The 25,553-nt window shown below is 43.3% G+C and overlaps 1 protein-coding gene across 2 annotated transcripts in view; it reads left to right on the top strand.

The window, feature by feature from the left end:
- Window positions 1–5,584: 5,584 nt before the first annotated feature.
- Window positions 5,585–25,553, top strand: part of LOC308461249 (integrin alpha-X-like) — a 41,412-nt gene continuing 21,443 nt past the window's right edge. The window contains exons 1-11 of one of the 2 annotated variants that reach the window (XM_080977989.1): window positions 5,585–5,753; window positions 11,463–11,577; window positions 11,693–11,805; window positions 14,477–14,541; window positions 16,168–16,282; window positions 16,990–17,120; window positions 20,446–20,591; window positions 21,505–21,658; window positions 22,934–23,084; window positions 24,676–24,758; window positions 25,319–25,448. In XM_080977989.1, coding sequence (XP_080834115.1) covers window positions 5,714–5,753; window positions 11,463–11,577; window positions 11,693–11,805; window positions 14,477–14,541; window positions 16,168–16,282; window positions 16,990–17,120; window positions 20,446–20,591; window positions 21,505–21,658; window positions 22,934–23,084; window positions 24,676–24,758; window positions 25,319–25,448 — 1,243 coding nt within the window. In that variant the 5' untranslated portion in view covers window positions 5,585–5,713. Of the gene's footprint in view, window positions 5,754–11,462; window positions 11,578–11,692; window positions 11,806–13,929; window positions 14,098–14,476; window positions 14,542–16,167; window positions 16,283–16,989; window positions 17,121–20,445; window positions 20,592–21,504; window positions 21,659–22,933; window positions 23,085–24,675; window positions 24,759–25,318; window positions 25,449–25,553 lie in introns of those variants that run through there. The other variant, XM_080977990.1, reaches the window with a different exon arrangement.

Raw genomic sequence — 25,553 nt, 5'->3', positions numbered from 1 at the left:
TGTCTTCGGAAGGTGAAGAAAGGGGCATTTTCTTTCTAAAAGAGAGGAACTCCTCAGACAATGAGTAGTTCATGATCTGTCTACTTGTTTCAAAACAACTATACTTTCTGTTCCTAATATGTACAAACAGGAACTCCAAAATGTTTGCCGAATGAAGTCACCCACAATACCCTTTCTCTCTCTACTCAGCAGATACGCATTGCAAAATGATGTTGTTCTGTATACCCCTTTAACTGCTATGGCTTCCCACAAAGTTTCCTGGGAGTCGTAGTTTGAATAATGAGCATGCAGTTAAAAATCCCTAGCAATTTCAATTTCAATGGGAGGGCAAAGTGATTTCCTCACAGTGGCTGACCAGATATTTATGGAAAGACCACAAGTGGGACTTGAGCACAAGAGCAACTCTCCCCACTTGGAAGCCCCAGAAACAGGTGTTCAAAGGCACACTGCCTCCAACAGTGGAAGGAGAACATAGCCATCATGCTCAGGAGGCACTGACTAAAGGTAAAGGTAAAGGGACCCCTGACCATTAGGTCCAGTCATGGATGACTCTGGGGTTGTGGCACTCATCTCACTTTATTGGCCGAGGGAGCCGGCGTACAGCTTCCGGGTCATGTGGCCAGCATGACTAAGCCACTTCTGGCGAACCAGAGCACTGCACGGAAACGCCGTTTACCTTCCCGCCAAAGCAGTACCTATTTATCTACTTGCACTTTGATGTGCTTTCGAACTGCTAGGTTGGCAGGAGCAGGGACCGAGCTACGGGAGCTCATCCCGTCGCGAGGGTTCAAACCACCGACCTTCTGATCAGCAAGCTCTAGACTCTGTGGTTTAGACCACAGCACCACCTGCTTCCCTAGGCAACTAGTAGGAATTTATTTCCAAATAGACGTACATGGGATTGCAAATTGCTCAGAATTGGAATCCTGAGCCTCATGAAAACTCACCAGCATTTCTGTGCAAATTTCTCTAAAGATACAGATTTTTGCAAAGCATTTCCCCCTAATAAACATGTATTTTTGCTTGTTCTTTTCTCTGCTATATGCATTAATATGCACATTTTACCCAGGTTATATGCATTTTTGTGTACATTGCATGACGAGAACTGAACTGCAAACTTCAGAGAAGCACAAATTTCAAAAGATGGCTGTGTTTTCATTTATTACTTTGGAAATTAGGTGATTTCACCTTTAAGTGTGAACTGAATCAATTTTCTCCCACACCCCATCCCTAATTTACATACATGTAAATTTCACATGCTGCATTTCACACACACACACACACACACACACACACACCAATTTATACACGGTGACTGGGTAAGGTCCAGTTTGGATAGCAAGTAACCAATTCATCTCCCTTAAAGGCCCACAGCCAAGCTACTTTGACCCCAACTTTTGCTTGGGAAAATTGCAGGCAAATATCCCCAAATGACTAGGAAACTGCTGGAGAGTCATCTGGAGTGTTCTGAATGAAGAATGATGGTAAGAGTTGTTCAGCAGTGGGACTCGCTCAGAAGATGGTGGACTCACCTTCACTGGAGGTTTTTAAACAGAGATTGGATGGCCACCTATTAGGAATTCTTACCTGTGATTCCCGCATTGCAGGGGGTTGGACTAGAAACCTTTGGGTTCCCTTCCAACTTTCCAATTCTGTGATGCTAAGAAAGGCATCGGTTTGTGATCATGACTGGAGGTTGGATGTTGTAAGATGTGTTTCGAAATATAACTATCCTATAGTACCTTTGAATTATTTACTTAAGGAGGTTGGATGGCCATCTGTCATGGATGCCTTATTTGAGGTTCCTGCATTGCAGGGGAGTTGGACTAGATGACCCTTGGGGCCCATTCCAACTCTTATGATTCTATGATTCCACGAATTGTAGCTCTGTGAAGGATTAAACCACAGTTCCCAAGATTCCTGGAGAGGGGCTTTAAATGTTGTGTACGCAGCAGCCATAATACCAAATGCATTAGAAGATTCAATATTCAATAATAATAATAATAATAATAATAATAATAATAATAATTTATTTATACCCCCCACCATCTGGCTGGATTTCCCCAGCCACTCTGGGCAGCTTCCAACCGAAAATTAAAAACAATACAGCATCAAACATTAAAAACTTCCCTAAACAGTTGTCTTTTAAAAGTAAAATAGTTGCTTGTTGCCTTGACATCTGCTAAGAGGGTGTTCCACAGGGCAGGTGCCACTACCGAGAAGGCCCTCCACCTGGTTCCCTGTAACCTCACTTCTCACAGCGAGGGAACCACCAGAAGGCCCTCGGAGCTGGATTTCAGTGGGGCTGGACAATGGTGGTGGAGACGCTCCTTCAGGTATAAGCATTTAATCAATATAACACTCTTAAGCTGCTATAATCCAGCTACTGATTATATCACTCCTGCTGTGGACATCAGCGCAAGATAAGATGCTGCAGATGAAACCCCTGCTGCAGCTCACCAGAGAGTCAGACCAGCACCAAGAGAGCCCGGATGCAAAGCTTGCTCAGCACGGGAAAAGGGGAAGTGGTCGAGGTGTAATAATTTATCTTCCTGATCTGCCTCCTTGCAACACTCTAGATCTTACTCCCTCTTTGAGATCATCTCCTGCAACGGAGCAAGAAGTTGCAAAACAAAAAGGCAGAGTCTGGTTTTTTCCCCCATTAGGCACCAGGCCATCTCTCAATCTTGAATCAAAAGTCAGAAGGACCGAACTGGTTGAGCCCATGTTATTCACATCCTCACTATACTGTATTGACCCGAATATAAGCCTTACCCGAATATAAGCCGCACCTTTAAAATTCAACGGGGGGGGGGGGGAGAGAGAGAAAGACAATATCCCAATATAAGCGGCTCCCTTAAAGTTCTGCAGGCACTCACACCCCTAAATGCTAAATGTAGAAGAAACTATTATGCGTACTAGAGAGGACCCACAAACGAACACCTGTTCGTAGCACCGTAAATGCAAATTAAATGCAAATAAAAAATCAATACTGCACTGTAAAGCCAATTTTTGTAAGGTCACAAATTTAAGCCGCACTTTAACTTTTCATGGTCAGAATTTGGGGGGGAAGTGTGGCTTATATTTGAGCCAATACAGTACGTTTAAGCACATTTGAAGCACATTTAAAGCATATGGGTTCCCTCAAAGAATCCAAGGGGGCTGTGGTTTACCCCCTACAGAGCTACAATTCCCAGCACCTTTAATACTTTCCAGGATTATTATCATTATTCACCATCCGCATATGTCCCAAGGCAATATATTTTGCACATTACCTTGGGATATATGTGGAAACTGACTTATTATTGTTACTATTATTACTATTACTGTTTAATCACCTTCCACATATATCCCAAGGTGATGTACAAAATAAACAGCTTGGGGCAGGGGACAGCTACAGAGCACATACAAAAAATAAAAATAACAAAAATTCAGTGGACTTTCAACGGGGTACTGTTCCTCAGACCTTGGGGTGTCAAATCTCAGTGATACCCTGTGCAACGCTCAAAATTTGCCCCCTGCCTCTTGCCTTCCACTCTACCTCATAGTTGTGGTGCCTCCTGTGGCACCCCCATGTCTCCTCACTCCCTTAAATCTGCCTCTGTCCTCAGGATCCTGGTATGGTTGCTAGCCTTGTAGTGACAGTATCACCTAGTTTGAGCCTTGCTGCAAGTTTGCAGGCAGGAAGTGTCTCATACCTCACCTATAAGCGAGTGAAGCACAGAGGGGAAAAAGCAGGAAACACCCACACTCAGGCAGCACCCCCAACAATTGAATAATATTTTTTTAAAAAACAGAAAAAGTAGGAGCTTTGGCAAGTACCAAGGGGAGTGCCTGAGGGCACCATGGTAGCCACAGGTACCATGGTGGGGACCTCATCCTGAGACAATCATAGAATCATAGAACTATAGATTTAGAAGGGACCATCAGGATCATCTAATCCAATGCAGGAATGTGCAGCTTTCCCATACGGGGATTGAACCTGCAACCTTGGCGGTATCAGCCACCCCACTCTAACCCACTGAGATGAGTCAGTGGACGCTGGTCCATTAGGGCAAATGAGGTCCCTTCCCCACCAGCCTTTGTCTGTCCTCTATCTGCCTGTATATCCAGTCCAGGGTATACCTACCTGCCTTTCAGCTTCTTCCTTGTAGACCTCAGCAGGGAGGAGGACAAGGGCCAAGCTAGAATTAGCTGTCTCTGCCTGCCATTGGCTCTGGTTCCAACTACTACTGGCCTTCTGCCCTACCAGTCCCAATGGGCACCAGAAACCACTGGAGATGTTGAGACAGAGGCCAGACAGACCAAAGACTCTGAAACAGATACAGATACAACACACAAGTTTCCTGCCACATAATGAGTGCTCTTAGGGAACAGAGTTGAAGGGGACGAGCCAGTCAGGACAAGGTGTCCTAAGTCCATATCATATTGGGACCTGATTGCCGGAGGTGTCCCTTCTCTCAATCCCATGAGGATAAGCAATCTCTTGTCAATGAGGACATCCAGTCTCACTAAGGATCAGTTCCTCTGCTGTGCCTGCCTACAGGATGCACTCATTTCACTGTGACCTATAGAATGAAATAAAAGGAGCCAGTTGTTCTTGGGCGTAGGTGGAGTGCCAGCTGAACCAAGCACATCCTTTACTGAACCAAAGGACCTGACTTTACTATTAACAAATATCAAACAAATAGCTACATCTGCTGATAAAGTTGGTTTACAACAGAAGAGATGATAGAGTGCTACATATCCTGGGGACAACAAAAAGCACATTTGATTGCAGACTTTCAATCCACCTCTTTTCTTTTGCATAACTGCTATAATTTCCTCATTTTCTTCAAATCCTTCCTCAGGAGCTGCCTTTCATCCCCTACTGGAACAAAGCTAAAATAGGTGCCACTGAACTGAATGCCTTTATTCTACGCTTCCTCACTTGTCCCTGCTGTACCATAATTTTAACTTCATACTGTCAAATGCCATACACACCGATGTATTACTACAGTGGTAGTAATAGTACGGGAAGTACGGGAAGAATTTTTTAAAAATCCTGTTTGCCCAGGCATTTGGTGGCTGAAAGATATTGTTCTCAGTTCACAGCTGTGGATTAACAAGGTGTGAGGGTTTGGGCCGCTAGTTACAAATCTGTTGAATGGTCCCATTGTCCAGAGTGAAAGGCATTTGCCGTAAGTCAACATACTGAAGGTCATTCTTGTTCTGGCTCCAGCAGATTTCTCCTTATGCTGACTGCAGGACATTTTGGCCAGAATAAAAACACAGACTTTTCTCTCAGCACACAGGTCTGCCAGGCAGGTGTATCTAATATGTCAGTGAGATGCCTCTGGTTTAACTCCTGTGACTTTTATATGGATAAAGAATGGCTGTCATAACTATCAAAATCATCTCACAACGTGAATGTAGAAATGGAGAATATAATAGAAGAGGAAATGTATTGATGGAGTACTATATTTGGCCACTTGTGGGTGAAACCTCACATCCCACATGCTTTCATCTACCACTGCTCTTGACACAGCTTCCCCTTCGATCCCTCTGTTCCCTCTGTTTTGCAAAGGGCACAGAAGTTTGCTTCATCCGACCGCTTTTTTTCATACAGGGTCATAACTTTAACACCCACTTCTGGAGGGTGTGGTGATGCCTAATCTTTCTAATCACCACCCAGCCTCCCCAAGGCTTCTGCACAGCCAACACTTAGCCAAGGATGGACTCTCTGCCGCTGCTCATCTATTTGTGTGCTACAGGTAAGTGCCTCCTTATTGTTATTTGGAAAAGCGGAGTCTCTGAGCTAGAACAGAAGTACTGGGGCAAGACCAGTTGATTTTCTTGTAAACAAAAACCCACTAGGGCAGAGCAAAGCAGAAGTACACGACAGAGGGCAAATCACTCACCCTTGAAAAAGAACAGAATGCATAGCAGTGGACACTTTTTTAAAACTACAGAATTGGATCTGCTAGCTTCAGCCAGCAGATTAATCAGCTAAAGCTGGGTTGATTAATCATTGGGGATATTTGTTACTATGGTTACTGTTGTTACTGCTGTAGGAAATAACAAAGGTTGTATAAAGGGGGCTTTCCTGCTACTTCTATATAATAATAATAATAATAATAATAATAATAATAATAATTTATTATTTGTACCCCACCCATCTGGCTGGGTTTCCCCAGCCACTCTGGGCAGCTTCCATAGAAACCAAAAGTACACTAAAATATCACACATTAAAAACTTCCCTGAACAGGGCTGCCTTAAGATGTCTTCTGAATGTCAGGTAGTTGTTTATCGCTTTGACATCTGATGGGAGGGCGTTCCACAGGGCGGGCGCCACTACCGAGAAGGCCCTCTGCCTGGTTCCCTGTAGCTTTCCTTCTCGCAATGAGGGAACCGCCAGAAGGCCCTCGGCGCTTTACCTCAGCGTCCGGGCAGAACTATGGGGGTGGAGACGCTCCTTCAGGTATACTGGGCCGAGGCTGTTTAGGGCTTTAAAGGTCAACACCAGCACTTTGAATTGTGCCCGGAAACGTACTGGGAGCCAATGTAGGTCTTTCAAGACCGGTGTTATGTGGTCTCGGCGGCCACCCCCAGTCACCAGTCTGGCTGCCACATTCTGGATTAGTTGTAGTTTCCGGGTCACCTTCAAAGGTAGCCCCACATAGAGCGCATTGCAGTAGTCCAAGCGGGAAATAACCAGAGCAATGTGGTAGCTCTTATTTATTAAATTGTAAGCGTTCTCACATTTCCTCTAGTATCTGAAAAGACCCATGTAATGAAGTTTGATAACATTCAAGTATTGAAATTCAAACAATTCTCTAATATGCAGATAATTAATCAATAATAATAAAAATTAATAGCTTGACATCCCTAATTTTCTTGTACCAGACCTTCCTAGAGATATATTAACTGGGTTCTCACAAACATATCCGTTACTGTTAATCTGTGAAGAGGAAAACAGACTTGTTTTACTGGTCCCACCCATTAGGACATGTATGCAGGTAAACTTCATTTGTGTGGCTGGGAAGGGAACCCGCCAAAATTTAGGGGTTCTTATTATGTGCTGATATCCTAGAAATGTGAGGGGGAATTCTGTATAGATCATATTTAAAAGTGGACTTGCCTAATTCACACTTCCCCAAACAATTTGCAAACAGAAACACAGTGGAGGAAATGACTTGCAAAAATGTCTATATTAGGCAAAAACTGCAAACAAAAATATTTATATTGAGAGAAATCCACTTTAAAATGCTGGTTAATTTTTGTGGGGGCTTTAGAAAAATAAACAATTGAAGTGATGTGAAGTTGGAAGGATGGAAAAATGAGAAACTGAACAGGAACAGCTGGCAGGCAAGGAAAGAGGGCTGTGTCCTGCCTTAAATAGGGCAGGCCATGCCCCCAGAGCCAGCCGATTGGCTGGCCAGGGGATGACGAGGCCAGGAATCCCCCCAATCGCACGGAGCTGGGCTCCAGCCACCACGCGTGGTGGGGCCGTGAAGCCCACAACTCCACCTCCTTCGAAGGGTGGAAGTGGCTTTATCAATCCTATGAGACCCTTATACATGTAGAAGCTGTTCCGACCTTCCAATGGAAACATGGAAGTCAGAGATGGAACCAGTCAGTTCCATGCCATGCAATCATGTCCATGAAAATGGTTGCATGTGAAATGCCTTTGAAAATGGAGGTTCCTTTTAGCTCTTATATCCATATATCATGAAATTGTCCTCACCAGCCTTTCAGCTGGTACAGTGGTGGGCTTGGGGAAGCTAGGGATCGGGAAGCAGGTTTAATTTTGTTTGCATTTTAATGAGAAACTTTCTAATTTGCACTTCTCAAAATGCAGCTATCCTTTGAAATACAATTGTGTGATACAGTTCTGCAACCATTGTTTACAAAAATGCATGCCTTAGGGGAATATATATATATACAAAAGGAATATATTAGTGAAAATGATGTTCAAAAATGCATTGTACTAGGGAATATACTGACAAAATGTGTATTTTTAGATTCAGAAAAAGCGTTTGACTGGCTAGAGTTTGACAGGCTAGAAAGACCTTTTCTGAAAGAATGTATGATCAAATATGATTTTGAATCTGAATTATGTAAATGGATATGAATTATCTATAATGCTCCAATATCAGAACTAATGATCAATGGTCAAAGCTCCTCATTATAACAGATGTGCTGTTTATAATGACTTTAGAAATGTTAGCTGGGGCTATCAGGCAAAAACAAAAAGATACACGACAAGGCACACCAAATATAAAATAAGTTTATATGCAGGTAAGGTGGCCATATTTCAAGAAGTAAAACTCCAGACACAATGGTTTGGGGGGGAATGTTGTTGTGCTTTTTGATGATATCCAAAAATTCTGGATGCTACTTCAGCTCTGGACGTATGGCAACCCTATACACAGGTAATATGGTAATATTTCCGACAAATAGAGAAGAATTATTGCAATAAAATTAAATAACATTTCAGGTATAAAGTTAATTTAGCCAAAAGTGAATTATTCTCCTTAAATGTTGATATTGGGTTGGTCAAGAAGATAAATGGATCAACAGTTAGAACATTTGTGAAAGTAAATATCGCTTCAAAATGGCAAGATCTTTATGAGATGAATCGCCATCCTCTGCAGAAACAAGAACAAAAAGATCTAATGAATTGGGATGAGGTAAACCATTCCTCATTGGTAAGGATATAATAAAAATGAATATATTTCCAATAATTCTACTCTAGCTACAAAATAAGAAACCAAGAGTATCTAGGAAAGTTGCTAATGCGAATAAGAACTAAGGTAAGCTGAGAATTCCTGAGATAAGTTTTTATTAGGACTCTGCAGGATTGACAAGGTTGATTTTATTATTTATTTATAATTAAATTTCTATACCACCCTTCATCTGAGTATCACAGGGCAGTTTATAATATAAAAACACACAGCATAGCAGCAAACAGAAGCAATATACTCACACACAGTTTAAAAGACCTGGGAGAAGAGGACTATTTTTGCCTGATGTTGAAAGATATGTAAAGAAGGTGACAGGTGAGCTTCCCTGAGGAGAGCATCCCATAAATGAGGTGCAATGGTATAGCTCGCAGGAAAGATGTAACAGGCCAATGGAAGAATAGTCAACAAAATCTAATATCAGAAATATTTTACAGGCAAGCAGGAAGGATAGAAAAATAGTGTATGATAGAGGGTGTATTTTATACTCAATACTTAGTCAAAGTATGTATGTAGGGCTGGCATATGTCTGGAATTTCTGCCACTCCCCCAAAAAGCTCAACAACTTTTGTGTCTGGATGTTCACTTTTTGAAATATGGTAACCCTAAGGTATAGTATGTTTTTATTTGTAATGTGTGTTTTGGATTATGCAATGAATGGTTGAGAAGAAGAAAAAGAAGAAGAACAAGAAGAACTGCTGCAGAAATTTGGAGGACTGAATTTGAAATGGAAAAGTTAGCAACTGAGAGAACCAAACTTCACAGATTGGTCCATCCCTAACAGGAGCTTGGTGCAATAAACTAAAATATTACACAAGTGCATTTGACCTCACCGATCAGAGCTGGCCTGCCTGTGAGCTAGGCTGAGGCAGTTGCCTCAAGGCAGCATGGCTTCCCCCAAAGAATCCTGGGAATATATACCGTATTTTTCGCTCCAAAAGACACACTTTTTTCCTCCTAAAAAGTCTGTGCGTCTTATGGAGTGAATGTCTACGGATGGTGGCAGGATCCCGCTGCAGTCGCGAGCCGAGGATCCATATATCCTTTGGTCATCAGACTCTTCTTCGACCAGAACCATGCAACTTAGTCATTTCCTCCCTCCCCCAACTTCCTGTCACCAAGGATCTCTCTTCTCTATTTGTTTCACAGGAGGGCCTATGTCCGAGGCCATAGCATGAAGAAAATGTGTTGCAAGTACTATCTGCATGGGTTTGCAGTGTGACCCAGCATAAACAAATTCAAAGGTCACAAAGCCAGTTAGTCTGGCAGAGATAACCAGGCGGTTACTTCCTGAACTGCATTCTGAAGAATTAGGCTTTCAGCATCCTAATTCCCCCCCCTACATCAGCCATTCATTGCTGTCTCATGCCCTCCTTCACATACACCCATTCCCCAGAAATTGTGATGTAAACCTCATGGGGCATCACCCTTTTTCTAATTAGATCCTCTGTGATTTGGACAGTGTACTAATGGGCAGAAGTTCAACAGGCCTAGCTTTTCCCTTCTCATCACCATAACTCCATTGTGTTTAGGTAAAGGAACACCTGTTGGATTTACCTGTCATGCATTGTTAAAGGCACGGTATCTTCCTCAAGATCAGGATCCACTATCAGAGAAAAAGTGGGGATGTTATGCTTGGAATGAGCAAATGTGTCATTGTTGCTCTCTCTCCATTTCTCATTTTTCCAATCTTACGCTCACCCCCTCTTGCCTGACAAGATGCATTGCCTGCTGCTCTAGGCACTGACCCAAAGACCTAGAGTGAGCAAAAAATTAAGTATGAAAGGAAAGTGGGCCACATACAGAGATTTATTGACGGAAGTAGATAACAGAGTGAGCAATTGGTTTCTCCTTACAACTGCTCCTAACAAAATCCCAGTTCAGGGGAGACCCTCAGATGCCATTTGCCATCTAGCAGCAGCAGATCATGGCCAGCCCACTAGAATTCAAGACACCTCCTTACAGGTGTCTCTTGATCACCCTCAACTATGGGTTGCCAGACCCAAAGTTTGATAATCATCTAGGACAGGGGTAGCCAATGCGGTGCCTTCCAGGTGTTGAACTACCACTCCCGTCACTTCTGCCTATTGGTTGGGGGGCTGATGAGAAGTCCAACAACACCTGGAGAGCAATATGTTGGCTACTCCTGCTCTAAGATTTAGCTGGTTAATCTAGCCCAGCATTTGCCAAACTATTTTGGCCTCTTTGGGGTCTCCTCCACCCTGGAGAGAGGCCTTATAAATGCTCAGAACGTGGGCAGAACTTCAATTACAGCACCAGCCTTCAAGCACACCAGGGGAGAGGCTCAGACTGTGATAGGAGGTGTCCTTCCCTGCCAGGTCTTATCGCACACCAGAGAGCCTATGAAGTGGAGAGGAGATAAAAATGCTCAGAGTGCAACAAGGGCTTTACTTCTCCATTCAATCGTATTAAACATAAAAGAATGCACACTGAAGAGAGTATTTACAAATGCTCAGAATGTGACGCTAGGCCTTTGGGTGATTAAAATTTGATGTCCTTTTCAATGGGTTTGTGGGATGTCCTTTTAAACTGGTTACCTTCGGCTTTCATTTTTATTGTACATTTAGTGTTTTTATTTTGTATTTTAATGTTGTCAACTGCCCTGTGATCGTCAGATGAAGGGCAGTATACCGATTTAATAAATAAATAAAACAAATAAATTCCCTCTTTCTGTATAAAAAAAAAAGCTTGAGGAAGTTCTTTGATCATCCCCTGCAGTGCTGATGCCATGCCATGGATTCAGTTTGGATACCGAACAGCCAACCGTCTTCCAGGAAGCAGCACTGGGCTTTGGGCAGAGTGTAGCGCAGTTCGGAAGCGGAAGAAATGCAGGGTATGCAACTGCTGGTTCTCTGGGTCCTTGGAGAGCTTTCTGTCTCATCATTCAGTCCCCAGGAGTGGCAGAAGAGACAGCCCTGAATTGTCTCCATGTGTTTTTGCTCCCGCAGGCTGTTGGTTGGTGCCCCACTCCAGAAGGGGGGAGTGAATGAAACGGGTAAACTCTACAAATGTCAGCCGGGGCCAAGAAAATCAGGCAGTTGCCAGGAGGTCCTTGTGCAAAGTGAGTATGTCACTGGGTGGAGTCTGTGTTCCTGTGGAGTTGCAAAAGAAGAAGAGAATTGGGAGCCAAGACTTGTGGCTTAAGTCTGGAGCAAACACCCAAGGCTGCGTGCCTCTCTTCTGTGATTCGGCAGTCGTACTGCCCATTGAGCAAGAACAGAAATTGGCTCTGAGAATTGTGTTGAATCCAAAGGGGCCAGACTTAAACTATGCATTCAGTGTGTGATCACATTTCTGTACCTTTCACAATTTTTGTTAATAAAACAGCAGCCAGAGAATGCCTGACCTGGATCTAGATCAAGGTGCATGGGTGGTCATTCCTTTCCTTCTGTGCTCCCCCCCCCCACAAAAATCTCCAGCTGCACCCCCCACCCCACCCCCCAGAAGCTGCTATTTGTCCCTGATATAAGAGCAAATGATTGATGATATCAGGGGAGGAATATGGAGCAGAATCCCACTATGGAGAATGAGCAGGAGGGCCCTGAAACATTGCAAGGCTAGCTTACCATAAGGTTGCCAGACGTCCCTGTTTCCTTGGGACAGTCCTTGGATTTACAAATCAGTCCCCATACAAAATCCACTGAAGTTGAAAAGTGTCCCCAGATTCATTGGAAAAAATCTGGTAACCTTAGCTTACCACATTTGGAAGTGATTCTGGAGTCTTTCCAACAAGACTACCAAGTCCAGAGTCTAAGGCTATGTACACACCACATATTTACAAGCACCCCCCAAGAATCCTTGGAACTGTAGTTTGTTAAATGTGCTGGGAATTGTGGCTCTGTGAGGAGTAACAACAGCTCCCAGGATTCCTCGTGGCAAGTGCTTTAAAATGTAGGGTACATCTGCAGCCTCTACTTATATCTAATGGCACTACCAGGTGCAAGAAACAAACTGAAGAAAATTTGGAGTAAAGCTTTGCATTCAGGGGATACGGGTGGTGCTGTGGGTTAAACCGCAGAGCCTAGGATTTGCTGATCAGCAGGTTGGCGGTTCGAATCCCCGTGACTGGGTGAGCTCCCATTGCTTGGTCCCTGCTCCTGCCAACCTATCAGTTCGAAAGCACATCAAAGTGCAAGTAGATAAATAGGTACTGCTCCGGTGGGAAGGTAAACGGCATTTCTGTGCGCTGCTCTGGTTCGCCAGAAGCGGCTTAGTCATGACCCAGAAGCTGTACGCCGGCTCCCTCAGCCAGTAAAGCGAGATGAGCGCTGCAACCCCAGAGTCGGCCACGACTGGACCTAATGGTCAGGGGTCCCTTTACCTTTTGCATTCAGGCAATGGCATTGAAGAGGTTAAAACCTCCCTTTGTATCTGGTTTGAGGTCCCGCACAGCTGCTATTTTTAAAAGCAATTTTAAAAAAGTAATGGAAATGTTTTCAGGCATTGCTGTATTGTCTAATTTGACCACTGTTTAAAGTCAGGATGTCAGGAGAAGTCAGAATTCCTAAGATGCATACTTTTCAATATCCCCAGTTGTCCAGGAACTTAGGTTTTGTGGTACCTCCCCATAGTAAAACAGTGCCCCTATTTCGTCACCATTTTTGTGTGTCAGAGAGATGCTGAGGTATGCTTTTAGAGATGCACTAATGATAGTCTACAATGTACCGTATTTTTCGCTCTATAAGACGCACCAGACCACAAGACGCACCTAGTTTTTGGAGGAGGAAAACAAGAAAAAAAATATTCTGAATCTCAGAAGCCAGAACAGCAAGCGGGATCGCTGTGCAGTGAAAGCAGTAATCCCTTTTGCTGTTCTGGCTTCTGGGATAGCTGCACAGCCTGTTTTCACTCCATAAGACGCACACACATTTCCCCTTACTTTTTAGGAGTGAAAAAGTGAGTCTTATAGAGCAAAAAATATGGTACAAGGGGGATTGTGAAAGTTCAAGAACACATTCTGGTCAGGCAAAACCATCCAGGCAAGGCCCTGAGCAGGACAGATGAGGGGTGTGGCTTGGGAACAGTCCCAAAGTTGAGACAGAGAGGTTTATAGGGCTGCATTCAGCCTCAGGGCTTGAGGTTCCCCATGCCTGCCTTAGCCCTGTGAGAACGTTGGCATATGGAGCTACTTTTGATTGACAGGAGCATTCCAAGGCAGTTAAAATCCGTTAAGTGTCAGTTTGAATTTGAAGCAGGGAGGGGCGATTAGAAGCTGTGAGGCCAGTTAGAGTTTGTGAAGGAAGAGAAGCCAGAGCAAAAGGAAGAAATAAAGATAATAAAAATTTAGAAACTCAGGGATTAACAGTTGGCTATAACTACTTCATAGGGATTGCTGGCTAATGAAATAACATCTGTAGGTGCATTCATTTTTTTTTTAAAGAAAAAGCTATTGGCAGGTTTCTTAGACAACAATTGTCTGCCTTCTCCATGAGACTGAAATATATTTCTACTTAACACTTTTGCGCTGTGGCATAAAGATTATTTAAATATGTTTGCCAAGAGAAAACAAGCCAAGCCTATGCGTATTTATTTACAGTACTCAAAGAGGTTTACTCCCAAGTAGTCAGTCAAACATTTATTTGTTTAAAACTAAAACAATGCAAGTAAATTTGCATAGAGTTTCAGCCTATGATGTAATATAAATGCTCTATTAATAACAAACAAGTGTTCTTGCATTGATAATGGTAATATTCTGTTAGCCTTATCACCTTAGTACACATTTCTCCTTTCAGGACCCATTGATGCTGTGAACATGTCTCTCGGTATGTCTGTCTCTGTCCAAGACTCCCAGTTGCTGGTAAGCAGCAAAGTCCATGTCAGGGATACAGGTTCCCTCAGAAGTACCTGTATAAACACAAGTTTAGGTATCTGTGCTTCTTTAATTTTCCTTTCAATAGCCTCCTAGTAACTGGGATGGTAAACTTAGGCACAAGATGGACACTAACACTAGAGACAGGATGATCTTTTAACAAATATTATTGATTTATTAAAGGGATACTATATGCATAAGGTAATAGTGACACGTTAGGGACTTAAAGGTACTTGTTGACATTTTCCGAAGACTCTTTTACCTCTGGTCAATTTTCAAAAAAAACACCACAGACAAAGACTCCCACCACCCAGTGCAGCCACTGGGGACAATCTGTACCCCAAAGCTCCTCTGGTTGTACTCCGGGCTGTTTGGACAGTTTAGCCAACTTTTAAAAAACCCACTTGTGTCACCTTTCTCTGATAAGACTTTTATGCAGGGCAGCTTCTTAAGACCAACTCAGTCATCACCTCCCTTCCCCTGATCTTTCCTAGAAAAATATTGATAATACACTGGGTGGACACCTCCAGGCCTCAGTATTCCCCATAGCTTTTCTCTGGTCTGTCTTCCCTTCAACTCCCTAATTGACTAAACTCTCAGATATGCCACTAAGCAATAATAATAATGTCAAAAAGCATCTCCTGCTAATAAAAGGCCTGCAACTACATAACACTACAAGCTGTCAAGATTTGCCTCAGAATATTCTTTCTTTCTTTCTTTCTTTCTTTCTTTCTTTCTTTCTTTCTTTCTTTCTCTTTCTCTTTCTCTTTCTTTCTTTCTGAAGCACTGCTTCTTAATTCTGTACCACCCTACTTGTAGGTATATCATGGACTCATAATGTGAATACCAGTTGCTGGATATCACAAGTGGGGAGAATTGCTGTTTCATTCAGGTGCTTCTTTCAGGCTTCCCACAGGCATCTAGTTGGTCAATATGAGAACAAAATGCTTGACTACATGGGCCATTGGCCTGATCCAGAAAGGCTCTTCTTATATTTTTTAAGTGAGCAAAGGAACCCTCTCAGTTATTTCACAACCCTACATCCAACCTTAAGTTCCCTAAATAATTCCTTAATTTCCTTAGGAAATTGCAAAAAAAAAACAAACCAATATCACTTTAGACCTACTGTAGTCATGGCAACCTGCTGACCTGTGGAAAGGAAGGTAGCAGCAGGGTGAAAAACCTTTGACTATAGTGACAGTGAAATGCTGCTGTGAGGAACATGCTCAACAGATCACTACATCAAGATAATTGGGTTTGGAATTTTCTTTCAAAGGTCTGCCTTGTCTGCCCCATGGCACAACCCCCTCCCCCACAACTGACACTTTACCATCATGCCTTGCTGTCTCACTATGCCAGGGCTTGGGTTCAGCTCCCCCCTCAGAACCTCATCTAATGCCAGGGTTTCATTTAAGAAGGCCTTGCCTTTGAGCATGTCTGAGTTAACCAGTTGCCAGCTTGGTCTCCACACATCTGAGCATAACTGTACAAGAATTTCAAGTCTAGTAGTATGGTATATGCACAGGTTTGAACTCCATCTCCATAAACTAGCTAACTAACTAACTTATCATTACCATCTCCTCACCATTACTGACGACTCTCTTGGTTCTGCAGGTGTGTGGTCCCACAGTCCATCAGACCTGTGGGAAAAACATATACCTCAAGGGCTATTGCTTTCACCTGGATGAAAATTTGAGGGAGATACAACACTTTCCTAAGAACCAAACAGGTGAGATTGAGAAGCAAGGAAGGAATGAGCAAATATCAAAGTTAGATACCACTGATGGAATGGCAAGGGAAGGGAAGGACTAGTGGTTAAACAACTCACTGGCCTGAATGTCTAGAGGCTGGGGGAGGAAACAGAGATTGGGAACAGGATATATGGAAGTCCCAGGTATCAGTTGTAGTAGTTATGTGCATTGGTGAATGTTGATCACAGGTTTTCTGGCAGTGGTTTTCTACTTTTAACATGTAGAAACTCAGCTAGATACGCTTTATCAAGCATGGGAGTGCAATGACGGGGAAGATTTGCCTGTTAAATTACTGCTTATCACCACACAGGACCACCTCTTTGGTAAAAAAGGTGGCAACCCTTTGGTCAGACTTTGGATAGTATTCAAATAAATCCTGAACTCAATGAACTTAAGTTAGTCATATCCATTAACTTCAATGGGTCCACTCTGAGTAGAACTAACATTAAATACGACCTTTTTAAAAAAAAGATTGGGTCAGCTGAACAGGTTAACTAGCTTGGAAATATCAGTAGGCCTTCCCACTACAACCACTAGTAGCCAGAGGTACCCCCACCTAAAAAAAAATAATTGTGATTGTATAGCATGATGACACAAGTGTTATGTAAGTTTCTTGATTTTGTGCCCCTCTTTTACATGCCTCAATCTCACCTCTCCACCATTTAACTGGTGTTTCCTCTCCTAGAATGTTCAAATCAGCGCTCTGACATAGTGTTTCTGATAGATGGTTCAGGAAGCATCAAGCGCCACGAGTTTCCACAAATGAAGACATTTATATCGGAGGTCATAAAGCGTTTTGAAAATACTGACACCCAGGTAACATTGGGGTGTGGGGTAGTTTTCTTTTCAGTTTCTGGCATGGATTTTGCCTTTTTCACATCTTCCTCACATGGAGTGAACATTTTCATTGAGCTATCTACTACAACCCCAAGGTATCATTCCTGGTCAGTCAGTGCCAGTTCAGACCCCATGAGTGTGTATGTGTAATTAAGATGTTTTTGCCCAAACAGGCATCACTGTACACTTGTTTACATTGAATTGCATTTGCCATTTAACTGCTCTTTCACTCACAACCACATTTCCCCTATGTCATTGGTGCCAATGTGCACCATGACCACTTATTCCTCCCTATCTACCAGGCTATCTAGGTAAAGGACAACATCTCTCTTTTGTGCCAGGCAGGCAATTCACCTTGTGGTGCTATGCCCATCACACACTTTCTAATAATTTAATCACCCGCTACAGGATCCTTCCACCCCCAGAGAAATACTGTATTTTTTGCTCCATAAGCACCCGACCATAAGACGCACCTAGTTTTTAGAGGGGGAATGCAAGAGAAAAAATATTTTTAAAGGGAGCGCTGAGCCGCACACACGCTCCATACAGCTCATGAAAGGGAGTGTGGCTCTTGGGGGCTTTTCCAGGAGATGGGGGAAGGGACTGAGGGGCTGCCCTCTGTCCCTTCCCCCACCTCCTGGAAAAGCCCCCAAGAGCCACAAGCTCTTTAAAGTGCCCTTCTCCCACCTCATAGAAAATCCCACAAGAGCTGCGTGGAGCCTGTGTGCAGCTCTTGGGGGCCTTTCCCGCCTGCCTCCCACCTGCATTCGCTCCATAAGACGCACACACATTTTCCCTCACTTTTTAGGAGGGAAAAAGTGCGTCTTATGGAGTGAAAAATACTGTATCTTAGGATGAGAGGATAGCTGTTTGTCCCACAAGGAATGGGTCCCTTCTAAGGGAATGTTTCCCTCTTCCTCAAAATGACGCTCTCCTTTCCCCAAGACCCTCGTTCTCTCTGACAGCAGGGGAACTATCATTAAGGGAGTGGGGCACAGCTACTGAAGGTTTCATGCCTCTTTTAGCTTTTCCAGGTCTGCTACCTTGGCCTCAACAGAACAAATGTGTTTCTGGACTCATATGTCTGCTTAACTTGCCTTAGTGCTTGGTCAGCTGGAACTGAGACACTTCATCAGCAGGGGCTTCCTATAGCTCACTTTAAAATATTGTCCATCCATCTGGTCAGTCTCAAATTCCAGTTTCTACCCTGCCAACATCACACAGTCAATCATGGCAACATTCAAAAAATGCCAATTATGTCAGAGTAGACACTATGAATGATGTATTTTAAAAACTAGTTTAATTCTCAACTCACAACTCCCCTTCAAAACTGAGCAATAATAGGACAGAACTACTGGTTATTATTGGATAAGGTTTCATCTAATTGTGCCCATCACTTGAATGCATATCAGTAACAGGGAAAATCATGCCATATCAGTATACAGTGGTACCTCGGGTTACATACGCTTCAGGTTACATACGCTTCAGGTTACAGACTCCACTAACCCAGAAATAGTGCTTCAGGTTAAGAACTTTGCTTCAGGATGAGAACAGAAATCGTGCTCTGGCAGTGCGGCAGCAGCAGGAGGCCCCATTAGCTAAAGTGGTGCTTCGGGTTAAGAACAATTTCAGGTTAAGAGTGGACCTCCAGAACAAATTAAGTACTTAACCTGAGGTACCACTGTATGTCAATTCAAAGGTCCACTGTGAGTTGGGCAAATTCTCATATCCAGAGATCCATTACCAGGCTTCAGCCCTGAGTGCTCACTGGAAGGACAGATCCTGAAGCTGAGACTCCAATACTTTGGCCACATCATGAGAAGAGAAGACTCCCTGGAAAAGACCCTGAAGTTGGGAAAGATTGAGGGCACAAGGAGAAGGGGACGACAGAGGATGAGATGGTTGGACAGTGTTCTCGAAGCTACCAGCATGAGTTTGACCAAACTGTGGGAGGCAGTGGAAGACAGGAGTGCCTGGTGTGCTCTGGTCCATGGGGTCATGATGAGTCGGACACGACTAAACAACTAAACAACAACAACATTACCAGGCTGTATTCCATGATTCAGCAATTCTGCCAAAGAAGCACATACATAGTTTACATATCCTGGGAATTTTAGAGTTCTGTTTTCCTTTCTTTCTTCTATTTATTTAAAGCTGGTTTCTATCCGTTATGACTGCACTTAAATATATGTGGGAAAGTCCTGTTGAAATCTGAGCAGTCAAACAGAGTCTTAGGCAATCTTTACATAAGTAAAGTCATTTTCCCCTACTGCATTTCAAACCACATTTGCACAGTTTTGCTCATATCAGAGAAGAGGCAAGTATGTCTTCACCCAACACACATGGCCTTTCTGATTTCTCCGCCCCTTCCACACACACACGCACACACAGAGAGAACTCATATTCACAAAGCTGTCATCTGTGCATATGCGCTCCTCTGCGCATCCGTGAAGGGTGTCCAAAATATTCACACTACTGCTTACTCCGCACCCAGTTTTCTAGTCAAATTGAAGCTGGTTTGAGGAAAGACATGCATCAAACTGCTGTATTTGTCAGGAAACTACAGGATCAGCATAGGTTATGGCTAATATAGTGTGAATGTGGCTTAGAAAACATGCAATGTGAATGCACTGGATGTAGAGTAAGCAGTAACATGACCATATTCTTGTTAGGGTTTCTAGTGGCTCACTGACTGAGCAGATTTTTTGTGACTTGAACAACTTTTTAAACCCTTCCTAGGTTTACTAGAAACTCAATTTAGTATTGCAAATGGAGGCAACTTTGCTTAATGTGCAGAACTTACATAGGTTGCAGGCTTCAGATTTTCTTCCCACAAAATTTGGGTTCTGCTTCAAATTGGATACTGTGTCAGATGAGAGTTTATACAGCTTTGGTTGCAGCTTTCTGATCATTCCTCAAAACAGAGCCAAATGGATACACTTCATGTACATTATTTCCCTCATAGGGAGCCAGAGAGCCAGTGTGGTGTAGTGGTTAAGAGCGGTAGATTTGTAATCTGGGGAACCGGGTTCGCTTCCCCGCTCCTCCACATGCAGCTGCTGGGTGACCTTGGGCCAGTCACACTTCTCTGAAGTCTCTCAGCCCCACTCACCTCACAGAGTGTTTGTTGTGGGGGAGGAAGGGAAAGGAGATTGTTAGCCGCTTTGAGACTCCTTCGGGTAGTGATAAAGCGGGATATCAAATCCAAACTCTTCTCCTTCTTCTTCTTCATCATCATGTATCCAAATCCTTTCCTCAGTTTCCACTTAGCTGCTGTATCTAACATCTTTCACTCCCATTTTAGTTTGCCTTGGCCCAGTATTCAAACCTATATCAAGAACACTTCAACTTTCTTCAGTTCAAGAACACTCGAGATCCCAATACACTTCTTATACCAGTTAGACAACTGTTCGGGACTACTCACACAGCTACATTTATACAGAAAGTGGTGTAAGTATCTCCTTTGTGTTCATCTGTTTCTGCATAAGATACTGTGTGCTTCCATTCAGTTTGGAATTATCATCTGTCAGGGTTCAGGGAATCCTTTCCCTCCCCCACTGGCGGCAAAAAAAACCCCAAAACCAAAAAAACCAAACAGGTAACAAGAAGAGTGCTTACCACGTAATTTATTCAGGATTTACACAGAGAGAGAAAGGAATGTACTCCCTAATTAATCAATAGCGTAGCTCTGAGTAATCTCCTCCCTCCTTTTATGTCATTTGCAGCGTCACCCCTTCTACGGTGGCTGCATGAGGCCCTTTGTCTGTTTGCATTCTGCTCTTCCACTTTTACAGCCCTCCTGGTTCTAGGAGAAGTGGGGTTGGAAATGCTAATGATAACGTCTCAGCCAGCTGTTCTGGATCTGCTGCTTCCCCCTCCTCCCCTTCCATTATTTCCCAGCGCTGTCATGTCTCAGGGTCATGACCTTCTGCAAACTACCATTGTAAATCTATACTGTCCTCCTCTTCTTGGGAAGGTTCAGGGGCGGGGGGGGGGGGGGGCTCCACCATTGCTCTTCAGTCTAGTCCCTTACATCATCTTTCATTCAGTCACTTTTTAAAAAGGATCCGCATCATGTAATTTCTGAAACACTGGTATTCCAGAGTTTTTTCCTGTGTTATTCTCTGATCTTTTTAAAGACCTGATTGGTGTTGATTCCACACACCCACACACCCCACACACTTAAAATCCTTAAGTTTTAAGCACTTATTTTGTTTGCTACTTGGTTTGCTGCTTATTTATAACATTTCACTTTATTGCTTACTCAGCTTTGATTTGTATGTCACGTTTTTAGAACTCAATGAAGTATCTGAGAAAGAGTTTTGTTTATTGTTTCGCCTTCATACTCCTTCCCCACCACCAGGCGTGAGCTCTTTGTCCCAGCAAAAGGATCCCGCAGTGGTGCCTCTAAGATTCTCATTGTGATAACAGATGGAGAGAAATTTGAAGACAAGCTGGAGTATAGTGACGTGATACCAGAGGCTGACAATGCTGGCATCATCCGTTTTGCCATTGGGGTAAGAAAACTAAGAAGCAAATCCACAAGACATTACAAGAAAGTCAGGTTAGAAGAGTGGAATAAGTAAAACCAACTCCCCCTCCCTGCCTCCTGTACCTGTTATGCCAGCATGGTGTACAGTTATTAGCAAGATGGACTATTTTAATTCTGAAAAAAGCTTCACCTCTTCATTTTGGCGAATCAAGCTGTGGTTAAAAGCAGGCTGCTCTATTTTCTTCTGGTCAGTTGGCAATGAATTGAAACAGTATGGACAGAGCAAATAGAAAGAAATTTATTTTCTCTCTCTCAAAAATTCCAAAAAAGGTATTTCTTCTAAATGCCTGTGATCAGAGCCTGCCTGCCCATGAGGGAAGGTGAAATGCCCACCTCAGGTGGCAGAAATGCAAGAAGCAGCACTCCACTAGTTTCACCAACAAGAGAGAGGTGTTCCAGCATGTGGTGTTGCTGCTTTCTTCCCTGCCCTAAGTGGAGAAGTCAAGTGAGCAGCAATGCTATGAGGAGTGCCCTGGCTCCTGACAAGTTTGGCAAGAGCTGGGGCGTTCCTGCACACCACGTTTGGCTCCCCCTCCCCAATGGCAGAAGCAGAGTGGCAATACTTTGAGGAGCGCTCCAGCTCCCACTGAGTTCAGAGAGAGCCAGGGTGTGGTGGCAGCAGAAGCATGGGGCAAGTGGAGGGACAGAAGGTGGCAACTGGGATAGCTCAGTTGGTAGAGCATGAGACGCTTAATCTCATGGGTTCAAGCCCCACATTGGGCAAAAGATCCCTGTATTGCAGGGTTTGGACTAGATGATCCTTGTGGTCCCTTCCAACTCTACATTTCTATGGATTCCTGTTTTGCCCCAGATGGTGAAATGGGATGGGCCATCCCTGGCGGTGATGACACCATAATAAAAATAAAAAGCGGCATATAAATGAATGAATGAATGAATGAATGAATGGCTTTATTTCAGCCACCAACAAGAGGCTGGAGTAAAACAGAGGTGGAGGAGGGAGTTGCAGAAGGATAAGGGCAAGAGAGAGACCTCCCTCTCCATAGGGGCCAGCCATATATTTGAGAGTGGAAGTTGAGAGTTCTTCTTAGCTCGGATTGCAATCGACAGTAGAGAAGAACCATGGATGAAATAGACACAGTTCAAAGTTGAGATATGTGTTACTATATGCCAGATTTGTATTCTAAGCAAGGCAGTTACAAAGTTTGGTGGCATCATTACTTTCAGTACATTTCATTCTCTACTTTGCCCCCTCCCCCTCCTCTCTGGCATGCTGTTAAAGGTTGGAGCAGCTTTTTCTCAAGGCAAACCAAGGCAAGAGCTCAACACAATTGCCTCTTACCCGCCCTCGGACCATGTTTTCTCTGTGAACAACTTTAATGCTCTCAAGGACATCCAGAACAAGCTTGAGGATAAAATTTTTGCCATTGAAGGTACCGAATGCAGCAGGTGGTTCTAGGGATCTAGAGATAATGCTAAGATCTGTAGCTTTTGACTTGTGGTTGGGAGACTCTAACTCAGTCCAAATCTGGACATGAATCTAGTCCATATTTTATTGACCATTACCCTGCCTAAATGAAATGGAGACAGCTCACATTCACATGACGACAAATAGGCTTGTTATGAGGTATATGTCTAGTTCTTTCTTACAAGAGGTAATAATTAAACATGGTTGGTAACACAAGATTAGTGTGCTCATCTTTATATTAAATATTAGAAGGTGAGGATATTTACTTGTAGGTTCCAGGTCACGTTCAAGAGAAGAACTAGTAACAGAGTTAAAATAGCTCCTAATGGAGGTTTCTTTTTACGTTAAGCTATGCCAACTGCACTGATGCCATGATCTGCAGGAATAAAGCATGGAAACAGTTCAGATTAGCATACTGTTACAGGCTCTGGATGCCAGCACTTCAACTACCTTTTATATCCCACCTTTTTCTCCAAAGAACTCAAATTTCCTCCTCAATTAACCCTCACAACAACCCTGTGAGGTAGCAAAAGGCTGTGACTAACCCAATCTCCACTCAGCTTCATGGCTGAGTGGAGATTTGAACCTTGGCCTTTAGGTCCTAGTCTAACACTAACCACTACATAAAGCTGGCTATCTAGGGACCTCTCTTGAATACCATGTCACATAGTATCATTCCATTGTCTACTCCAGCCTTCACCAACATGGTGCCTTTCAGATGTTTTGGTACAGACTGGTGGGAATTGTAGACCAAAGCATTTGAAAGACACAAGGCTGGCAATCAGGAATCAAGGTGTATGAGGAGAAGAGGAGACATAAATCTTTCTGCTTGAATCTAATCTGATCTTATTTATGCAGTACCTATTGATTTACATGTCCTGCCATTGCCATAATTTGGAGTAATATATAATTATATTGATATTGAAAAATCCAGATATTTTTGGCCAACTTTTGAGAATTGTCTATTAGGAAACTCTAAGGGATAACATTAGGAGAAAATTAGGCCCAGCAGGGTCCTAACTTGACCCAAAACAATGCTGTTTCCCCATAAACCACACCCAACTACCTCAAACCCTGATGTCAGGTGGGAGGCAGGAAAAAGCATGACTGCTTTCACTTTGAAGTCAATTTCCAAGCAGTTTGTTTAAAAGCAAATGGACTTTGAAGGTGATGTTGTCACCCGGCATAAAGTGACTGGTATGTGTAAACTAGGCTTGCAGGTCTGTGAGAAGATTAGAATTTGGCCTACTGGTTAGTTTCTCACCTGTGTAGTAGAATATCTATGTGAGGTAGCAGACATTTTCCTGCTTGGTTTGAGAGGGTTTAACATTCTCTCTGCACCTTCCCTCTCCATTTAGGGTCTTGTTCTGATCAACCAGAGGCTACCCTCTGCCACACCAATAGGATGAGGTTTCACCTCTGTCTACAAGACTCCATCCTCAGTTAGCTATTACCCCTTAGCTATTACCCCTTAGCTATTACCTCAGTTAGATATTACCCCTTAGCTCTCAAGTTCTACCACCCTGCATCTCTTTCTTCCCATCTTTCGTCTGCAGGTACACATTCCCAAGGTGGTACATCCCAAAGCTCCTTCCAGTATGAGATGTCCCAAGAGGGATTCAGTGCCTTGCTAACCCCGGTGAGTCACTTCAATCCCCTACCTATTCTTCCTTTTTTGTAGGTTGATAAATCTCAGCTTTCTCATCCCAATCCTCCAAAACAAGCTAAATTTGGGCACGTAGAGGACCAGCCTGATACACTGAAATTTAGATTTAGGTTGTACAGGACTCCAGATTCAAATGCCCACTTGGTTATGAAGATATGGCAAATCACTGACAGAATGAACTCCTGCTAACACAAAATGGAATATATACGGTTCCAACTTTTGAAGAGCTAGGTAAGTTTGTGGAGTTAAGTCCTCTTGGAAGCCTGACCTGATTGGGACATGAATTGGTCTGACCAATCCAGTGTTGGGATGACTCTTGGAGACCTGATTTGACCAAGCAAGGTCAATGCAATTGTGACTGTAGAACTGGCTCCTCAAAAAGTAAACATTTTTTTAAAAAAATAATACTCTAGTATAATAATATGAGTGCTCATGCAGTCTACATTTTAGGATTATCCCCTCCTGCTGGTTAACACCATCTCTTCTTTGCTGATTTGGTATTATTATCTCTTCCACTCCTTGTGATGAATTAGGTTGGACCCATTTTGGGGGCAGTAGGAGCCAATGACTGGTCTGGAGGACTCTTCCTATATGGGGACCCTGATAAACCAGCCTTTATTGATGTGCCCAGCTCCACTAAGGATATGAAAGATGCTTATCTCGGTAAGTGTCAAAAACAAATATTATTTCTTTTTTGTGCTCTAAGGCTCTGCATGAAGTGCTGGATGTGTTTGTCTAGTACGGTATCTGGTAGGAAGTTCAGAGAAG

This window comes from Podarcis pityusensis (genome assembly GCF_964106645.2).
Source record: "Podarcis pityusensis genome assembly, chromosome: 13".
Lineage (NCBI taxonomy): Eukaryota > Metazoa > Chordata > Lepidosauria > Squamata > Lacertidae > Podarcis > Podarcis pityusensis.
Note: the sequence above shows the minus strand (reverse complement) of the source record. Positions and strands in the feature narration are given on the sequence as shown.